The sequence below is a fragment of the Erithacus rubecula genome, assembly GCF_903797595.1.
Source record: "Erithacus rubecula genome assembly, chromosome: 17".
Taxonomy (NCBI): Eukaryota; Metazoa; Chordata; class Aves; order Passeriformes; family Muscicapidae; genus Erithacus; species Erithacus rubecula.
Genome location: NC_136669.1, coordinates 9,664,359 through 9,685,398, shown reverse-complemented (window position 1 = coordinate 9,685,398; position 21,040 = coordinate 9,664,359). Strand labels below are relative to the sequence as shown.

At 37.6% G+C, this 21,040-nt stretch overlaps 2 protein-coding genes across 7 annotated transcripts in view; one reads left to right on the top strand and one right to left on the bottom strand.

The window, feature by feature from the left end:
• Positions 1-21,040, bottom strand: part of LOC306809324 (uncharacterized protein) — a 303,319-nt gene that overhangs the window by 113,074 nt on the left and 169,205 nt on the right. The window lies entirely within an intron of this gene.
• CLEC16A (C-type lectin domain containing 16A) overlaps positions 1-21,040 on the top strand; it is a 60,726-nt gene that overhangs the window by 26,392 nt on the left and 13,294 nt on the right. For 5 of the 6 annotated variants that reach the window (XM_079320723.1, XM_079320727.1, XM_079320725.1 and 2 more), the window contains 10 exons: positions 413-538; positions 1,892-2,001; positions 2,522-2,566; positions 3,800-3,850; positions 4,554-4,682; positions 8,265-8,385; positions 12,640-12,791; positions 13,498-13,702; positions 14,374-14,541; positions 19,583-19,729. In XM_079320723.1, the coding sequence (XP_079176849.1) occupies positions 413-538; positions 1,892-2,001; positions 2,522-2,566; positions 3,800-3,850; positions 4,554-4,682; positions 8,265-8,385; positions 12,640-12,791; positions 13,498-13,702; positions 14,374-14,541; positions 19,583-19,729 (1,254 nt within the window). The remainder of the gene's footprint in view (positions 1-412; positions 539-1,891; positions 2,002-2,521; positions 2,567-3,799; positions 3,851-4,553; positions 4,683-8,264; positions 8,386-12,639; positions 12,792-13,497; positions 13,703-14,373; positions 14,542-19,582; positions 19,730-21,040) is intronic. The other variant, XM_079320724.1, reaches the window with a different exon arrangement.

The window sequence follows — 21,040 nt, the reverse complement described above, 5'->3', positions numbered from 1 at the left end:
TATATGAACAGATTACTTAACTACCAAAGCAGAATTTAAAATCAGACTTTGATCTTCTCCCTTTTAGCCATTATGTTCTCCAGATGTATGGCTTGACTTTGATTTGTTTTAGATGCAAACAATATGAGAATTTCAGAAGCAGCAAAATCATTTGCATTTCATCAATCTCTTTGGGATATGGGTGTCTTCACCCAAAAGGCCCCATTTTAAGGCTGAGACTTTTCAAGGATTCATCAATATGTTTGGTCTTTGTTGTTTCTCCTTCTTCTTGTAATACAAAGTCAAAGCTGTCTTGCCTAGTTTCCTATTGCTAGTTGTTCTCTTCTGAGAAAACTGCTGTCTATTAAATGTTTGCCTCAGAGCACACTCCATTTTCTAATTTGCTTTTTTTTTTCCTTCACCCCCATGAAAGGACTTGACTCAGTCAAGCTGGAGAGAATTCAACTTCCAGCTCAGCATGCTGCTGAAGAGAGAAATTCATATAATCATGTCCTTGCAGAAGGGCTCATCAGGATAATGAATTATGCTGCACAACCAGGTACTGCTTTTCCAGGGTTTGTTTTTCCTTCCAAGGTGAAATTTTTGAAGATGGAAAAAAGCTACTAAGCCTCTTGTCTTTGAAGGGAAGGTGACTGTTCAGCATGCTCTTTGATGAACAATATTAGATATGGTTATTATTGGTTGGTGACAAGCCACTCTGGATTTGTGCTGAGTAATTGTTTTTGTACTCAGAATAATTATATCTGTTGTCTTAATTCCTACTTTCCATACTTCTGAATAAAAAAAAATTGAGATTTTGAGGGGTTTCACTTTAATGAATTTCATCTTGAAAATATGATCTGTCTCACCTTTGTTTGTAGAAATAATTCCAGTGGAGAAATAGTCTTGGAAACTATTGTGTCTTTTGCTCATAGCAGTCCTTTGTCTTACTACCTCTAGGTGGTAGCAAATTTCCCCATACATTTTTTATCTCAGAATATATTTTCAGTTCTGACCTGTTTTGCAGAAAGTGTGGGGGTTTATCTTCCTTTTTTTTTTTTTTTTTTTTTTTTTTGAAATGAGGGTTATAATGTTCCATTATCTATTCCATAAAAATATGATTTTTGTTTAAGCCACTCCTCTCCTCCTCGCATTTCTCCCCTTAAAACTTTAAATGGGTAGAACTGGTTTTCACCAGAAACTGACAGACTATCAAATTTTTGAATGTCTGTAGAATGAAAATCTGTTTGTTTGACTTGCAAAACTGATCTGCAGCGTATTAACTTGAGCTTATGTGTCAGAGATGAAAAACATGTTTATATTAAGAGTTTGTACCTACAGCAGCAGGAAGGAGTGCAAATGAGGATATGTATTTATTTAAATAAAGGCATGTCTGGGGAGGGAAGTGCTGGGGAAGGATGGAAATGGGGGATTTTTTTATTCAAGTTGTTGCATGCTGTGTAGACTATCTCCATTCTTCTCTTCAAGGAAAAAGCTGTGCCTTATTAATGTGCTATGTACAAAGCTTTCTTTCACCTTGTAACTTCATCCATCTCAAATGTCTGGAATCCTTTTGTAATTTTAGTGTAATTCAGGCTGTTCTGCAGATTGATCAAGACAGCAAAACCCAATTTGGGGGTTGAGCTCACTGTTCAATAGTGTTAATGTTTGCCTTCTTATTGAATGGTTCTCCTTTAAATTTTCTTCTGCTTTAAATTATTCTTCCAGTTCTTTTTCTTTATAGCCAGCAGCAATATAAGGCAGCATCAGAACTCATCTCTGTCAGATGGGGGTTGTGACAGAGGAACAAAGTTTGACAATTGCAGGAATAGTACTAAACATTTAAGAGCATGGGATGATGAGAAGAGCTGTAACTAAACTGCTACTATTTTGTATGTTGAAATTTTCACAGATGGAAAAATTCGTTTGGCAACTTTAGAGCTTGGCTGCCTATTGCTGAAGCAGCTTGTGTTTTCCAAAAATGGCAGGATCATAAAAAGTGTTCACCTTGATTGTCTTGAGGTGAGTATTTTCTTCCAAATTGCCAGTCACTGCATTACTGGTGTCTGAGTCTTGTAGTATAGTTGAATAAATCTGTTTCACTTCTGATTGCAGTAAGAAAATATGAAATAAATTAATATAAAATTAATGTGAAATTTGAGCTTCTAGAGCATCTTTGCATTGGTTGCTCTGTGCTGTGAACATCACAACCTATGTTCTGTTCTCATCTCTGCTGTTTTAACTTGTAACTTCTCCAGTAGTTTTTTGTTTCATTGTCTCTCTGAAACTGGTATGTTATCTGCCTCAGTAATGCCAAGAAAAATGCTTTTGAAATAATAAACTCACATAAGTTGCATTTTCATAAGTGTAGGAACTGTTTTGTAACTGTAAGAACTGTAATTCTATGAAATTCTGGGATTAACGCCATGAATCAGGATATTATTAGTCAGTTTCGTCTGTATGAGTTTTTGGGTGGGTTTTTTATTGCAAATAATAAGTAAGCAGTGTATGTATTCCCTGAAATGCATTTTCTCTTTCCTAGGGTGCAAGGGAGGAAAGTGTTCATCTCCTCCGTCGTTTCTATAAGGTAAAGATGCAAAATGCTGTAAGAAAAAGGCCTTTTACATATGGGGAATGTCTGCAGCCCAGTCTGTGGATAGTTACCTTTTTTAATATGAGAACTCCAGATTTATGGGAGAGAAGCAAATGTTTTCTTGAGAATTCCTCTCCTTTCTGCTCTTCCCATTATACCATGACATATGTCACAAACAGCTGTTGAAAGACTTACAGGGTTTGTACTGGAGATCAAGTTTGTCATTGGCATGAATATGGAATATGTTTGGTTTTGACATTATTTTTTGTTTGTATCATATCTGAAATTATGATCTAAAGTTTTACTTAAGTTTTTCTTGTTGGAAATCTTTGCAGCTTTTTACTTTCGTGTATGTGTTGTAAACAATAAAAGAAATTCTGTTTTTTTAGCCCTAAGCATTAACTTCTATACAAGGAGCAGTAAATCTGTGACAGATTTCAAGTGTCTAAAATATCTTCCTGTTATTCTTAGAATTCTCTTGAAGGATGTTTGCTCAATGTGGCTTACAAAAAATAAGTAGCTTGTGGTGTGTTGACCTTGGCTGGCTGCTAGAGGTCCACTCAGCTGTACTCTCACTGCCCTTCCTCAACAGGATGGAGGGAGAATAGAATATCTTGTCAAGATAAAGAACAGGGAGGTCACTTGCCAATTACAGTCATGGGCAAAACAGACTCAACTTCACAGAAATTAATTTATTGCCAGAAAAAAAAAAAGATAGTGAGAAACAAAGACAAACTAAAACACTGCTGTCCCCCACCTCTCCCTTTTCCCACGCTCAGCTTCATTCCTGGCTCTTCAATGTTCTTCCCGTGTGAGTGGTACAGGGGCTGTGGGAAGTAGGGTTTGGTATCAGTCCACAGCAGCTTCTCTCTGTTGCTTCTCCCTCCTCAGAGTCTCTAGTGCCCCAGTGTGGATCCCCTCCCCCATGGGCTGCAGTCCTTCAGGACAGCAGTTGCCTCAGTGTGAGTCCTACAGACTGCAGCTCCTTCAGAGCACATCTGCCTGCTGTGTTGTTGGTAACTGCTCCAGCATGGTCCTCCAGGGGCTGCAGAGAAATCTCTCCCTTCCCTATATGTGTTTTCCCAAAGGTGCCAGCAGTGCTGCTAAAGGGCTCAGCACTGCTCTGCAGCCCTGGCCTCCCTTCACAGACACACTGTACAGAACCAAACCTAACAGTGCCCCAAACAGCAAGGCTTCATGAGATGTCCATATTCTTTCTTTTGGAAGGGAGAAGAAATCTTTCTGGATATGTTTGAAGATGAATACCGGAGTATGACAGTAAGTGAGACCCCTTCTGCCCTGGCAAAACCTCACACACAGATACAGCACAGGAGCAAGAAAAAGTACTACTAGCTGCTGAGGACACTGGAGTCTTTTTTACTGGGAGTAGGATAACAAAATGTGGGTGGTGTATTTGTCTCTGAGAAGTTGTCTATACTTACATAAGTTATTTTATGTGACGCTTCACAACTCTTTATTTAATAAACTTTAATTTCTTTCTAAAACTAAGTATACAAAAATTACTTCAGCCTACTGAATGGGACACTGGTTGTTGGTTTTTTTGCCTTTAACAATATGAAAATCTTCCTTTATCTATCTGAAGCTCAGAAAGTTTTGAGAAAGTTCTTTTTGGAGAGAAAAAGTTATGAGAAACTTCCTTATGATTGAAGTAACCTCAAATTTAAGTCAAAACGCAAAATCAAACCTGGCAGAATTAGGGTTTTAATATTTGGGAAATATCTTTTCTGTAATCTTCCGGAGTTTCTCATGTGTTCTATTTGTATGAAAACTTTGGTAGTGTGTCCAGGAACAATGAGATATTGCATGTAGTAAATGAGAGACTGCATGTAAGGACCTTAAATAAGACATGGTATTAAAAATTCCCAGAATTCTAGAATACACAACAATGAGTTTTATGTGAAACTAAAGAGGCAAATGCTTATTGTTCTGGATAGTTACCAGTGCTAAAATATTTTTATAGATGAAACCTATGAATGTAGAATACTTGATGATGGATGCCTCCATCTTGCTACCCCCAACGGGGACACCACTGACTGGGATTGATTTTGTGAAAAGGTTGCCTTGTGGAGATGTGGAAAGGACACGAAGAGTGAGTAAGACTATTTTTCTTATTTGTCATTTGCTCATGTCAAAATTATGCCAAAATCTTTGAGCAATTTTAGGAATGCAAATACTTTTCTTTGAAAACTGCTTGATTGGAAGCTTCATCCATGAAATAATAAAATCTTGATGAAGACAGATCTGTGTAGAGTACATATATATAATAATTACCTACCTCAGGGGAGAAACTTTTTCTCTGATTTCTTGTGTCTAGTCAACACAACATGTTCTTGCACTGGGTTTTAATTTTTTCAGAACATGCAGAAAGCTACTTACAAAGGCATTTTGATGACACTCAATATATTGTCAGCTTCTTTTGTGATCTGCTATCTCAGTATATCTCTCAATTATATTCCTGTAGTAAGAATCTGCATGGAAGACTGACTACTGGCTTTGTATTGCTCGTATTTCTAAACATGGCAAAAAATTTAATTTGACCTGAGAGTTCATCTTGCCAAGGTAATTTGTGATAGAGATTTGAGGATGAGGAGAGAACCAGCAAAGTATCTATTTTTGTGACACGATCTGTAGGAGTGATACTGACCTGAAGGGCAACATTCTTATCTCCATTCTTGGTTAATCAGTTCTTGGCCCTTATCTGGCTGTTTCCTGGAAGCTTTGCAGTGTCAGTAAGTCTAAGAGATATGTTACTGCATAAATCCATTATTTGAAAGGTGCTGTTCTTTGAGTATCTTTGCATTTATATAAGTGTATTATGTAAGTATATTCAAGTACTCTTGAAGAAAAACATATTTCCAGGAATCTTCTGAAAAGGTTTGTTTTCACTGCTTATAAGCCACACAGCTTTTGTTTCCACAGCATGTTGTTTGATAGAATACAGTGAATTATTTTGAAAAGTATTATTCTTAGAAAGCAGAAATGCCTCCTGGAATTCTCTCTGAGGCATTTAACAGAAGGATACTTAGAAATGCACATTAGTGGGAAATGACTGTTCCAGGATTTTCATGTGCTAAATAAAGGAGTAGCTTAACTTCTGTTGGTGGAAATAAAAAAATCAATACAAATATTCCTGTAGATCTTTTGGGATGAAAGGGTCTCTGTCACCAGCAGGAATTCCCAGAATGATTCCTTGTTGGCATCCTTCCCCAGTTGCATTGCACTCAGGTTTTAGAATCTTCTCAGTTCCTGTGCTGCTTCCTCCCAGCCAGGCTGCCTCCCCAGCTGAGCTGGCATGGCAGAATGCTGGACTCAGGTGTACCTTGTGACATTGCTGCTGCCACTCAGCCTGCTGAGGTTCTAATGATGGTTCCAAATGGAAGCAGATTTGATTCTGAGCATGTTCTGATGTGATTCAAAAAATTCTGAAGTTTTATTTCTCTAGCAAGTGAACTTTGATTATATTGCGAGCTCTTAACTGTTAGGATCTTACTTCCTTGCTATAGAAAGTTCCTCTAAGTGGCAGCTCTTCTCTTTAACAACTTTAGGAGAAGCTCTCAAATCTCATTTTGTGAGAAGTTTTTGAAGTACTAAGAACATTTTTTCATGGGAATGTAATAAGATGGTAGTAGCTTTCCCTGCAAATTGCTGTTTCTTTGCACATGGAACATGTGTATAAATGAGCAAATCAGTATCATGGTGCATAATTCTTTAATGTAGGTAGAAATCCATATGTGTTTTGAGTTAACCAGAAAAGCAAAAGTTAGCTGAAAAATTCTAGGCCATAGAATTTTCAGTTTTGTTGAGATCTGATAAAATGTGTCAGGCACAATATATTGTTATTGGTAACAAACTGAGGGCTGTCAGTGTTGCAGGAAGCACAGCACGCTTCCCATGTCATCTGATGTTCTTGTTAATTATATTCTTTTTGCAAAGGCTAAAGTTCTAATTTTATTGTCTACTCCTGTACTTTGTTCTGCACTAAATGTGATTATATGTTTGGAGATGAGTGCCAATAGTTTTATAGGAAATGAATGTGATAAAAATTAATGCAGTCTAGGAGGAAGAAGTTTGAGTGGGAAGATAAGTGAAAGCTGAGTGATGGTTGCCCTCCAAATTAAAAGAAAAACCCAAATAAAAACCTTACTGTGTTTAACTTTCAGTTTACCAAAAATGCCAATATTTTCCTGTACTTGATTGAATTTGGTAAATTTTAAACCAAATTCTGTGAATTCTTCTTGAAGCACCTGATAGGAGACTGCTTTATAGTAATCCCATATCATTTCAGTAAATCCACGATGCATCAGAGTGCAGTCTGCTTAAATGGAGAGATAATCTTGCATTTTAAAGTGACTCTGTTCTCATGAATTAAATAGCATTGTTATCATATTTTTGTTAAATGCCCTTGATGTCCTTTGCTCCACATAATCATATTACCCTGTTAAATTTCAACAGCGTACCAAAGCTGTTGCTTTGAGGTCATTTCATGGAAGAACCTGATACATGGCTTCCCTCTCTTCATCCCTGTTCTGCCAGAAATTTCTGGAAGCACTGCCAGTAGTGAGCTGGCCAAACACTCAGCATTTGCTGTGAGGCTCCCTCTGCTTCACAGGAGCCACTGTTCTGTTGATTTTAAAAATAGAGGAGTGGAGGGTTTTCCCTTACAGCACTTTAGATTTGTTTTTCCTAATACTTCCTGCAATCTGGGAGTTTCTGAGCATTGCAGCTGTTCATGAATTCAGTGCTGTTACTGTAAGGCTGCAGTTAATTTACAGTATGCCACAGAATTACTGTGTAGGAAACTCTTAAAAAGCAGAACACCAGAAGTAATAAAAAATGGTTTTTCATTTGCTATGCTGAAAATGCAGTTCTTGTAGGGAAAGAGGATTATAAATGGTGCCTTTCAAAATGTGGCTAACAAAATGATTGTTCTTTGACACTTGGGTCTTTGCATACCCTATGTCATGAATTTGTAAATCAAAACTAGCATATTAATTTCATGGAGCAGCTGTTGAAAGTTTCTTGGGACCGTTGCAATTTTCAGAATGCTTTGCCCTGATGAAGACCTTCTGAGAATATAAATTAAGTGCTCCAAGAATGTTACATTACATGTGGCTAGTTTTGGTGACCACAGCAAATTAAAATACAGAAATACCCACTGTTTCTCTCAACTAGTAGATATCTTAGCTAGACTTGGCTAGAAAAGTTATTACTGTTTTAAATTCAAAATGTGGGAGTCCCTGATGGTTGCATGTGTAGGTGTCTGTAGCATAGAAGTACTGTAAATAAAATCAGTCTTAAAATAACTAAAGAAAAATGTTTCAGGATTACTGTTTTTGCTTAAGCAGCTCCTGGAATTGTTTCCCTGTCATTCACAGTCTGTGTAAGTGTGCCAGTGAGACAAAAGCTCTGCTGCTTCTACTTTACTGAAAATAAATAGCATGTTTCAGCTTTTATTTATGTCTTTTTTTTTTTCTAAGTTGGAAGTTATATTCTACTTTTTCAATTTAAAACTTATTAAATTTTTAATTTCAATTGTAGATGTATTAAACAAGATTTCCTATAGGACAGCAAACTTGGGGGTTGTAAATGCCAGTATATGTTTGTAAGATTATTAAAATACATAGTGTTAGGTTATAAAATATTCTAATATTCTTTTCTTTCATTTCTCAAGGCAATCAGAGTTTTCTTTATGCTCCGTTCACTGTCACTGGACTTGCAAGGTGAGCTGGAAACTCAGTTACCACTCACAAGGGAGGGAGATCTCATAAAGGCAGATGATGTTCTGGATTTGAGTAAGTAGTTCTTCAATTTCCTAAATAGTCTGACATGCAAAAATTACTGACTTTGTTTTTCTTCTAAAGTGTTCCTGTCTGCTAATCTTACTTAAACTACCTGAATTGAGTTAGTATGGTGTTGAAGCTCTACTGTGTGTTACTGCATAAAATGTATTTTCCAGTTTGAGTCTTTTCCTAAACGAGGCACAGAAGATCAGCATTTTGGCATAAAGCACATAGGATGCACATCATTGCATGGCTGCCATACCTTGGGAGGAGACTTTGCAGTGGGCAAAGTGTCACGCAAAAAATTACCTTTGTGTGCCTTTTTTAATTATCACTCTGGAGATGTTGTTGATTTAACAAATTTGCCTCAATCTCTGTTAATACAAGGCTTTCAAAATTCTTGGGAACATTAGAATGCCTTCAGTGTTTATGCTTGTGTACATCTAGTGTCAAGAGGGGAGTGGAGGTTAACATAATCCAGTAATAGTTCCAGCTACTGTTTTGATTTGAAAAAATCCCATGGAACTGTATCAAAATGGCTTCTTTTTTCCTTTTGCCTGAATGTAAAGATGGTGTTTTATGTGAGCTTGATGAGGGAGATTCAGATTTCTTGTAAAGAAGCATTTGTAATATTTTTCTGTGCATATGTTGAATGTGGGCCTTTAGGAGTAGTTACAAGGTTGTCACCAGTATATATGAATGTATGAATAGAGAATCAGGTAATTCCACAGTCCATTCCATACTGCTGGATATGCTGTCACCAGAATTACAACTTCTCTTACTTTTTGCAGTGTTTTCTGCTGTAAATAGTTTTGAAGCAATTATGTATTATGTGGTAACTGTCTGCCTTAGACTGCCTGTGAGGCTGGAGATGTTTTCAGTCTTATTTAGCAGCTCACTGTGTGAAGTCACTTGCAGCTCAAATTAACAGCCTCAGTGCTTGGTTTCAGGTGGTAACAGGATTAGTGAATGCCATGGCCAAGAGGTAAATGAGGATACATTTAAAACTGTTATTTCTTTGCTGAAACAGAAAAAAGTAGCATTATAGTTAAGTTTCTTTGCTCACTCTAAGTATACAGGCTTTAAAAGGCCATCACAAGCAACTTTTTTAAAAAAAGATTTGAGAAGTTTATGAATAGATGGAATAATTGAGGTTGGAATGAGCTTCTGAAGATCATGTAGCCTAACTCTCCTGCTCAAACCAGGGTCAGCTAGAAAAAGGACAACTTCTTATCATATTTGTGACAAAGAGTAACACAAAAGGTGGTGCAGGTGTATGATCAGGTACACATCTAACTTCAACTAAATGTACTTCATGGGAACAAGGTGGATTCATGGTTGCTTTCTTGGTTAGTAAAGCAGAATATCATCACAGATGGGCTGCCTGCTGTTGGGAAGAGTTCTTTCTGTGAAGTGGGAGGTGCTGCATTCACTATCTCCAGGCTAATGCTTATCTTGGGCTGCCAGCTGTGCATACAATGGGCTGAAAGTTTTCTGTAAGAGCTTTTAATGTCTGCAGATCATTTCTGGAATTGGGATGACTGGAAATTATAAAATCATTAAAGATCAAGCCCCAGGACAGATCAGGTGCATTTAGACCATCTCAAGTAGCTGTTATATTCATAAAGATTTTTTACAGTACAATCTTTTCAGGCAAATATTTTCATAAACACAGGCAACTATTCTGACTTACTTTATATCTTCAGCACTGCAAGTAGCTGAAGTCTATGAACTCTCCTTATTGGCTGTATTTCCTAAATCTTGGATTTTCCTTGAAGAAAGTCCACAGAAATCTTGGATACATGTAATGGAGGTGAGGTGTCCAAACTGGTTACAAGCTTTATTTTGCATGGGAAAAGTTAGCCATTGTAGTTAATTTCAGAAGGGGCACTCCAGTTCTTTGCAGCAGTGTGACACCAGGAAGCCATTCAGCCTCTGGTTCACTGTAATCCCCAGGCCAAATTTGAATAGTACTGAAGTTTGCTGGGCTTGATGTTTTCATCAGAATGTGGTTGGGTGTCTCTAGCTGTTTCACAGCATAGCTGTAAGTATTCTTAGATCAGTTCACTGAAAATGTTTAACCACACTTTCTCTTCTGTTTTTGTCATCAAGGATGATAGTTTGACTCTTCAGCAGGTGTGAACTAGAAACAGTCATGTAAATGGACTGCATTCAATTGTATAGGCTCAAAGGATTCCTGTAATTGCCTAGTAAATTAGTAACTTTCCTTCCTGTTCTTTGAAAGACTTACAGTAATGCTTTACTTCAAGCTGTTGTCAGGTCTAAAATAAAAACTTTCTTTTCTGGAAAGCATTCTCCCCTATGAGTTCTTGAAGTAGTGCATTTTTGTAGTTGGACAGGTGAATGTATACAGCAAGTATTTTAACCTGCTTGCTATTGCACTAAAAACTTCGTAAATACTGGCCAAAAACTAGTATTAGAGAACTCCTCAACTCTTATTTGGTGTTGTGACCTGTTAGTTGAGAATCTCCCAAAAGACTCAAAAGTCATCAGCCTGACATACCTTGTTTGGAAGAGTCCTAATCCAAGCACTTTGTCTTGAGAAGAATAGGATTGCTCCAGAAATTCAAGTCAACTGAAATAAATATGTTGATGGACTAATCTGGTTGAAGAATAAAAGAGGCAAGAAATAAAGCATACCAGAATAAGAAAATATCGGTTCTGCCTGGTGTCTCAGGTCCTCCTCTCTACAGGAATAAATCTTCCACAGGTTCCATAGTAATATTTGCCAATCTTGTATGACTTTCTTGAGCCTTCCAGGGCTAAAAGAAGGTAATAGTAATCAATCCTCATGTTAACTGAATCATGTCCTGTATGTATTGCATTTATTGATTAAACTTGTTTTCTCAAATTTCCAAAGCTCACAGTAGAGTCACACTGGTTAGCATTAATTGTCCTCTTAATTGTGTTAGGGTTCTATATTTCATGCCTTTCTTTCCTACCACCCAATCAATTTTGAATGGGTCCTGCTGGTAAAGGGTAATTGATAGCTTCATAGAAATGTTAATTGGAAAGGACTGCTCACTTGTGCTGTGGGGTTTTTTTGGGGGGGAAAGAGGAAGTTGGTTTGGTTTTTGAAGCTTGAAAACCTTTGGTGATGTAAATTCCACAACATCTCTGGGTAACCTGCTGCACAAAAGAATTTCTTCCACCTCCTGACCATACTTTATGGCTGTTGTCTATGGTTGTATGACCTGCTGCTGTGAAGAGCTGTACACTTTCACTTGTAGCTTATCCTGCAGATGTTTCTAGTATGAGAAATGGTGTTAAATGCTTGTTTGGATGAATGAAAAAGTTCTATTGTTTTGTAGAGCCTTCAGAATATTTTACTTGCTGTGAGTTGTACTAGATGAGAGAGAGAAAAAGACCTGTGTGCATCAAATATATGCATGAAAGTATCAATATGAAGCAAAGGAAAAAGAAACTCCTGGTGGAGTTAGCAGAGCTCTGCTAGGGGTTGGCACTGCTGGCTTAAGGGCTGCTTGGTAGATTTCAGCTGGCGATGAGAGGCTGATTTAGTCCCTTTTCATGAATAAAGGGTTTGAACTGGAAGGGGGCAGGGAGGAAATCCCAAATAATGTGTTTTTGAAGGGGTTTCTGGAATAGGAGACGGTATGCTTTTTCAATATAAGTGAATGAAATATATGGAGAATGGAAAAAATGTCACCTCATTTAACAAACATAGTCAAAACACTGCTACAATTTACCTGGAGAGTCCAAATAATATTGAGATTGAAGTGTGTCCACGAGCCAGCATAGGTCTCAGACCTATACAAAAGTAGCTTGTGTCAGGAGCCAGTGTTTATAACAAGGTAGAAGTAATGGCCTACAGTGGTGTTGGTTAGGTGCAGGTGCAGGCTGTCTGGCTGTGGTTGTTAGCAAGACTTCTTGAGACTTCCACTTAGTGAGAGAAATCAGCACTGTTGCAATTTGACCCCTGAGATGAAGGGAGCTTTTTTCTGAAAGGTAATGAAGGTGGTAAGAGAAAGCAAGATGCATATAGTACCCATCTTATATTTAACTTGTAAAATGTCTGAACTGATGTTGTTAAAGTCTCTCATGCCTTTTCTATGTAACTGTGATAGGGAAGTTAAAATATTTGTTAAAAATGTGAACAAAAGCTTTAACCATGTGTTGTCAAGGTTTTTACGTTTTCTTATGTTAACATTTTCTGTTATGTAAAATACCTACACCCCAGAATTCTCAACTTCAGTGTTATGTAACCTTTTTCCTTCCTTCCTTTAGATAACAGTGACTTGATTGCTTGTACAGTCATAACAAAGGATGGGGGTCAAGTTCAAAGATTCCTGGCTGTGGATATTTACCAGATGAGTTTGGTTGAACCAGATGTTGCCAGACTCGGATGGGGAGTAGTTAAGTTTGCAGGCCTTCTGCAGGTAAGGGAAGCTGTAATTTTGGTGGGCAGCTTTTCTGAGCTGAAAATCTACATTTTCTGTTGGGTAAATAGTAATACCAATATTAGCTTATATATTTAAGGTCTCTACCATGCTTCCTTGTTTCTTTGATCACTAGTCTTTTTTCTGCTTCCTGCCTTTTAAAATATTTCTGATTTTCTGAAGAAGTTCACGTAGGTAACCAGAGTCACAATTGCAGATGGGGTAACTTCCTTAACACATGTTGGGCTCTGCTCATTTGAGCACTGAAATCTCATCCTGTTAGGATTGTGTTCCAAGCACTTTACTCAAGTAGCACATTAATGAACTGACTTAGAGTTCTGATTTTCCTACGCAGGTAGAGAAGGTGACACATTGTAGTTTTGAAATGATCTGTGCTTATCTAAGGAAGTTTTTCCCATTTGTCTTTTTCTTGCTTTAACCATCGCTCATTGTATTTCCTGAAAATTTGCTATGCTCAAATAATTTAACTCATTGTCTTATGAATACTGGTTTCTGAAGAAGTAAGTCCAAGTTGTACAGCTTGCAGAGTCTGGTTTGGATTTATTTTGTTGGGTTTTTTTAACTGAAAATGTCTTTGTAAGAGCTTTAATGGAACATACGTAGGATTTTCTTTCAATGTTAATATTTAACCAGTAGTTTAGAAAAGTTTTTTCTTTCTAACAACTTACCTTTTGCATCTCTTTAGGATATGCAGGTGACTGGAGTAGAGGATGACAGCAGAGCCCTGAACATAATCATTCACAAGCCTGCCTCAAGTCCTCATTCGAAGCCCTTCCCGATCCTCCAGGCCACGTTTATTTTCGCGGATCACATTCGCTGCATCATCGCCAAGCAGCGCCTGGCCAAAGGCCGCATCCAGGCTCGGCGCACCAAGATGCAGAGAATAGCAGGTGAGTGCATCCTTTCAGCTTGTCCTGAAATCATTCTGGGACTCAACACTTGGCTGTCATCATTGCAAGTCACTCTGTAGTGTAAGGCTGAGGCACAATGAGGAGATGGAGCCACAGGAAGCTCTAAACCAGGGCTGAGTTACCAAGGAATAGATTTGGTTTCATATTTAACTCTACATTTATAAAGTGAATGTATCACATTTTGGCTTTCTTCATAATAAAAAAATTTAAAGCAAGTTTGAGATCTTACAGTCTGCTTGATACTAAAAATTTTAAGTTGAGCGTAATGTGAAGGCATTTATTTTCCATTTTAAAGCAAATTAAAATTTCCATTTTAATGCAAAGGCATTTATTTTCCATTTTATTGTTAATAACCCCTATGTTTTTTTAGTGCAAGGGGCTTCCTGTAATCCTGGGTTTTTTTCATTCTCCATTGTATTTTGAGGTTTCCCTAGTCTGAATGTGGTGTGGACAGCAATGTAGAAAAGGTTGCCAGAAGCATTGATTCTTTAGCTTGTCAGTGCATTTGTAACCATAATTAAGAGGCAAATGAAGGCAAGTTATGTTAAAATCTGATTTAGTCTTAAGATCCTGAGCAAGCTATCAATTTTCTTGTCACCTCCCTTTTATGTATTTGAGTAACAAAAACTATCAATTGTGATTAAACATAGCTCTCCTGGATCTTCCTGTTCAGCCTTCAACTGAAGTTATGGGTTTTGGACACAGCTCTGGAGCTGCAGCCCAGCACCTCCCGTTTAGATTCTATGACCAGTCCCGGCGTGGGAGCAGTGACCCGACAGTGCAGCGCTCTGTCTTTGCATCTGTTGACAAAGTCCCAGGTAAGGTTAGCATTCATTAACAAGCAGTTTTTGCTTTGTGATTTCTGTCTGTAGAAACTTACTGTAATTTGTACAAGCAGTGAAAAGCTTATTGTGATGTGTTCCTAACACAAAACTCCAGGATGAAGAAAAGCTTACTCTGAGAGAAACAAGTAATACCTGGGTGTGTATTCCGGGTATGTGGTGAGCAATACTTCCGTGGCAGTTTCCCCAGGTGTCTTAATACCTTACCTTCCTTACAAATCATGTTAGTTTAAATCATGCTTTGCAAGTTCAGTATTTATGCAGCACATCTCTCAGTTGTGCCTATTTCCTGCTTTAATTTAGTTGTGAATGTTTTTATGCTGGATTGTGAAAACAGCCAGGATGCTGTGCGCTGCCTCATCTCCCTCAAAATGAGCAAGACAGAAAAGGGCCATAGCTACTCCTAAAACATTAGCTTGGAACTGGGACTAAAGGCGTTATGCTAAATCAGTGAGCTCTTTGCTTTTTTATCTCCTTATTGTCTGTTTCACAAATGACTTCTCTGCAGAAATTCACTTCCAGATGGTGACATTTTTCCTTTTGGGTTGAGTAATTTTAAAGGGAAATCTCATACTGCTTTGAAAGTACTCAACTGTGCTGTGTTACACAAAAGATCTCATTACCAATTGCTGCTAGTCATTTCACAGAACTCAGCATTTCTCTTTAAATATGATTCAGAATTCAAATGCACAGAATTCAAATTACTTAGTACAGTAAGCAGATATTTTACTGCTTTAAGGCTAAATTGGAGCTCACTTGACCACGTCCCAACTGGGGAACAAAAATTATAAAACCACAGATGTTTCAAAGACAAGTGTACGTTTTGTGAGGGGAGTGTTTTCCTTATTTGACATGACTTCCACAGAAAAGGTGTGGTTGGAAAGATGCCAGTGTTGCTGCTTCAGCTTTCTCTGAGGAGAGTGCACTTTGTGTTCCTAAGGAATGACTTCATCTACTAATTTGGAGGAGGGTATTGGGGATGACGCAACATAGTCGTTTGTTCAAGCAACCACATACTTTATTTGAATCCAGGAAATGTAGTCTTCCACTTGCAGATCCAGAGGGAAAAGTATTTTGAAGCTTTCATTTGATAGAAAGTATGAGAAATGAGGCACAGAACTTGAAGTATTTCAAGTGCAGCATCTTTGGAATGCATTTTATGACAGGTATTAATACAATAAAAATTTTGTGTCTGATTATAAAGCAAATATCAAATGTGGCTTTGTTCTCTTATGTTTGCGGAGGAATGAGTAATTTCTCTTTGTGAGGAATGAATAAGGTTTCCTCATTCCTATTGATTTTCATAGGAATCTTTTTGTGCTTATCCCTTAATCAGGCTTGCAGTGATTTTTACTTTAAGAGGAAAAATTTGTGGCTTTGAAAAAATTATTTAGCAAGTTGCAGGTAAATTACTGGCTTTATGTATTCGCTTCTTATTGCTACAAACTCCAACTGGTGTTTGAGTTCTGCGAAGCTCACACAGTTAATTTGGTTGTACTTTTAAGAAACAAATTATGCTTTCCCTTATTGATGATGTCCTTTGTATATTTAAAAGAGAGCTATGTTTTTCTGGCAACATTTTTAGAAGACTACTGTTTTCAGTAGGACTGTGCTGGCTATCAGTGCTGTACATCCATTGTGGTTTTTAAGAAATTAACAATCATATAAATGTTTTTGTTCCTCTTGCAAAATTTCAGTCTGTGAAGAACTTTCATACAGCTATTGAATCAGTTCCCTGATTAAATATTGTCAATGAATTTAAAATTGTCAAGAAGACTCATTGCAGTTGTCTGGTTGAGTTTCTCTCATAGTGCCTACATGTTCCATAGTCCAAAGTTAAAATTTTGGTGTCTGGGGAGAAGAGGGTGAGGATTGTTACAGCTAAACCCCATAAAATGGGGGTTTGTGCAAGACAAGTGAAGGGTGATGAGAATGCTGCAGGGACATGCTGTAATCATCTCCTGCTGGACTGGGCAGTTCTCAGCAGAGAAAGTAAGCAAAATCCCTCACTCGATTGATTTTATCACTATGAAGTCATGGCTGTGAATACACTCCAAGGTCTATTTTAAGTTCCTGGCCTTTGCTAGAATGTTAGAGCATTTTGGGGACAGTGTAGTTGGCTGGACTGCTCACTATCTCATGTATTAGCTATATATGATTGTATTGTACTTCTGAAGCACTCTATGTAGATAAAGAATTACACTGTTTTCAAAGAAACCAGCAGATTTGGTAGGGGCCCTGTGAACAAAGGTCTTCTATTGGAAGTAAATAAATAATGACTTCCTCTTCAAGCAAACTCAAGAGTTAGTTTCAAGTATCAGCTGTATTCTGAGATTTATATGCCCAGTGTGTCTTAAGGGAAATGTTAACGATTTCCAGCAAAAGATACGTCTAAATATTTTAACAAGTGCGGTTGCTTACCTACTAAGTAAACTTACTTTGAAAAGCAAAAGGAATCAATATATTCCTCTTACTATTTTATCCATTGTTAATATCTTAGTAGATGATGATACGGTTTTGAGGAAAAAAAGCAGGAGAAAACCTTCTTGTTAACATTAGCATGGCAAGCAAGCTATAACCATCTTCTTTTTAGAGTTTGAAGGGAAAAATCATCCATATCTTTGGAACCATTTGTGTAGTATGAGCTAATATTCCTGTCATCATCAGAAGAACCTTCTAACTGTTATTTTGCTTCCTGTAGCTATGATTAATTCTACTCACCTGTTGTTCATAAGTATTTCCTTAAGAAGTTCCATGATTAGAATATTTTTTCCTGGTCAATAGTTTCCAAGTTACAGTATTTTGAATGATTTAGGCTTACTTCTCCCTCCTATCTAAATTAGCTCCTGTTAGCACACTTAATATCCTTCCTTTGCTGTTGTTTTAGAAGAGAAAATATGTTGAGGTCATTTTGAAGCAAATGCTCCCATGTAAGGAGTCAGTCCATGAGTGCTGTTCTGCAGAAGCTTTGGGCTAGCAATCCTGCTAAATAAGGCCAGCTTTACCTACGACAGTTGTGGGAGACCTTGTTTGCTGTTTTCTACTGTTCAGGTGAGGGTGGAAGGTTTCTTCTCCCTTGAAGTGCCAGCTGTTTGTGGACATAAAGTCTTTGGATGGGTACAGCTTTGACCAGCACTGTAAGAGGATATAAATGTCTTGATGTAAGCTCTTCTATACCAGTGGCTTTAGGAACTGTTTTTAATTTCATTCACATTAATAGTTGGCTTTGCCTCACTTCTGTGGCTTCAAGTCCACTGGTTATTCCTTGTTTCCCCGTCCTAACTGGTATTTCAAGCTATGAAGTGTATATGAAAAATCTAATGTACATTTTCTATGATTAAAAACTGTAGCACTCAGGGCCAGTGATACATATGGAAGTTTTTGATAGTTGAGGTGGTTCAGTATTTGGTTAACTTTTTGCAGACTGTCAGGTGTCACTGTGTGTAACCTCAGTTTAACTTTCCTAAATGATTGTAGCAGATCAATCAGTTTGGTTTCTGAAATAAAATACGTGGATTTATTTGCATTTATGGGATTATTAGCTCCTCACCAATTATTTTGTTTTTCACTGAAAGAGATCTCTCCTGCCTTGGTGGTGATTTAGTTTTTTCAAGTGATGTTCATCGGGAATGTAATCAATTATAATTCAACTTGGTAAAAGTGAGATTTAGATACCTATCTAAAACTCTGCTGCAGTGCCACAGAAATTCAGATGGCATTGTTTCTGCAAGTGGTTTTTGAGTCTAGTTCTTGGATAAGCGTGGGAGGTAGGAGGTGGGACTGCAGATCAAGTCAGATTATTAACAGGACTGATGTTTGTTAACTTTCTTCTGTGCTTTCTTCACTTTGCTGTTTTCACTTGTAGCAAAACCTGTCAGTGTGTGGCTGCTAATAGCATTTTCCTGACTTGTCACATCTGTGTTCTAAAGTTTTCAGAGCTTCTTGTGACACATCCATTTAAACTGAGTTTTGGGTGCTGCATCCTGTATGGCACCAGCATGTTCCCCATATGGGAGATTCTCTGAGTGAATTATCCATCCAGTGCCAGGGGAGATTGCCTATATAAAAGGATAAAGAACTGTGGTGCATTTCCTGATTGTCAGATACCTTCCCTTTCCATGTTGTCTGTGCAGTTAAGGCAGCAAGTAGAGTATTGTTAGGTGTTTTATAGTCCACATTGTGGCTACTTTCAGTAATTTGCAGGACTGCCAAAAAACACTTTCCCATGGGAGAGGGAGGAGAGCTGCAGAAGCAGACAAGTTGTGTACCTCACCTGACCTGTAGCCCATGGTGAAGACACTTCTTTTGCTGTAAGAAGTGCATCAACTTCTGAAAAGCTGCTTGCTATCAAAACCTGAAGAGGTGACTGTAGGTATGTAGTTATAGAGAAGAAAGGAATTCATGCAAGGTGGTGAGGAAAGAAAAGGATGCTATACTGCAAAGAGTTTGAGGAAGTATTATGCTAGAAGCCAGAAGAAAACTGATCTGAGAAGTGCTGTCAGACACTGTATAGACCTTTCCAGTCTTCAGACTAAAAGAAGTTTTGTTTGAGAGGCTGGATGGAATTCTGTGTCAGCATTAGATGTTATTGATTAAAATTTTCTGAAAATACATATAGTAAAAAATGCAAGTCTTCTATCCAAGAGGTTTTTTAATTCTCTTTTGACTTAATTTCCTTAACAAGGAAAGGTCTGTGACCTGTGATTATATTGACTATAATAAAAGTTGAACAGTTTTGATACATTTTGACTGTTTGTGCAATCTCTTAAGTTTTAAAATGCTTTGTATTTTTTAAACTCCCTTATTCATTGATCAGCACTTGTAGCCTGTTTTCAGTAAGGCACATTCAGATTTTCTTATTTCCAAGATAAATCTGGGGCATATCCTCTGGGTCACTACCAGTGAGGTTGGCACCACCATGATACAGCATTTGCTTTTACCTTTTCACAGTTTATTCAACAGCTTAACTCTTTCAAAATAATATTTAACTTGTAAACTTCCCTGTCCTGTTTTGCAGGCTTTGCTGTAGCCCAGTGCATAAATCAGCACAATCCATCCCCACTCTCGTCACCGTCCCCTTCCAGTGGCAGTGGCAGCACAGGGCGCTGTGATTCAGTGACTGCAAGCTCAACATCCACTCCTTCTGCTGCTCAGAGCCCTGCAGGTATTCACTCACCACCTTCAGCTTAGGCACGGAGGGACACACAGCAGTGCATTGTACAATTAAGTTACTGTGTTACTGGATTAAAAGAGTAGAGCTTTATGGTTTTAGATCACTAAATCAACTAAGCCAGTTAAAAGTAAATAGTGGTGTAAATTGCAGTGATCTCTTCAGCTTTCTGGAACTCTAAATACTTGGTTTCTTTCAGTAGAGGCTTTAAGTACTTGTGAAATAATGTCCTGCTTGTCTGACATCTCTCCTAGTACAAACAGTTTAGAATTATGATGGGTTTATTTGTTGGTGGTTTGTTTTAACCTGAAGTATTGCTTTGAATAAGTCTGTAATGTAAACTGTTAGTCTTTCACCATAGTGGATAAGTTGATTTCTACATAAAGCATCTTTTTTTGACCTGGGTGACATTTGCATTTGTGTGTTTATCTGTTCCTCAATTTAATTTGTAGCAATGGGCCAAATATGGAATATTTGAAAACAGTTATTTAGGATGTTAATATTGTAAAATTTTTGCAATAACATTTTGTGGCTGATCGTCTCCACATTTCAGGAGGCTGTTTCATTGGTGGAGAAGAGGCTGCAATTATAAATAGACTGTCAGTGTAACTTTCACAAATGTAGGTTTGCACATGTTTGCACTGGTCAGTAAATTTGCTGAAACTTTACTGGAACTTCTTGTTGCATTATCCCTCCTGTTTGTGTAGTAATTGTAGAGAATCTTGTAATGGTGTCTGTTCTGAGTGCAAATTTTGTGAGGCAAAGCCTCAGGCTGGAGGCTAAACAAGAAAATCCCAAAGAGTGAATCCTGAAATGCTTTCATGCCAGAAGTGACCTACTCTACCTCATTTTGGTTATAAAACAATAGAGGTCACTTGAGTCTCAATACTTTTTTAAGCAAGCCCTTGTTTTAATGGTCACTTCCAATATTGATCACTCCTTGAGAAGATTGTTCTGGCTACCCCTTCTAAGACATGCCATTTTGCCTTTATTTGGAAAGCACATTTATATCTAAAATTTGTTGCAGTCCTGCAGGAAATGATGCAACTTTTGTTAGGTATTGAGTGTTTTTAGGTTTCACTGAACAGTGTCAACAGATCAATGTGCATTATATGTTTAAAGTGAATATCCCTGCAAGAAGTATTGCTGGGAAGGGTAATGAAAGGGTGCTGATGAAGTTAAGGAACAATAAATATGTAAAGCATTCTAGCCCCCAGACTCTAGATTAAAAAGCATCTGTTACCTTGAAAGATGAATATACAGTCAAAATAGTCCTGCAATATGTGTAATTTCAGAATAAAATTT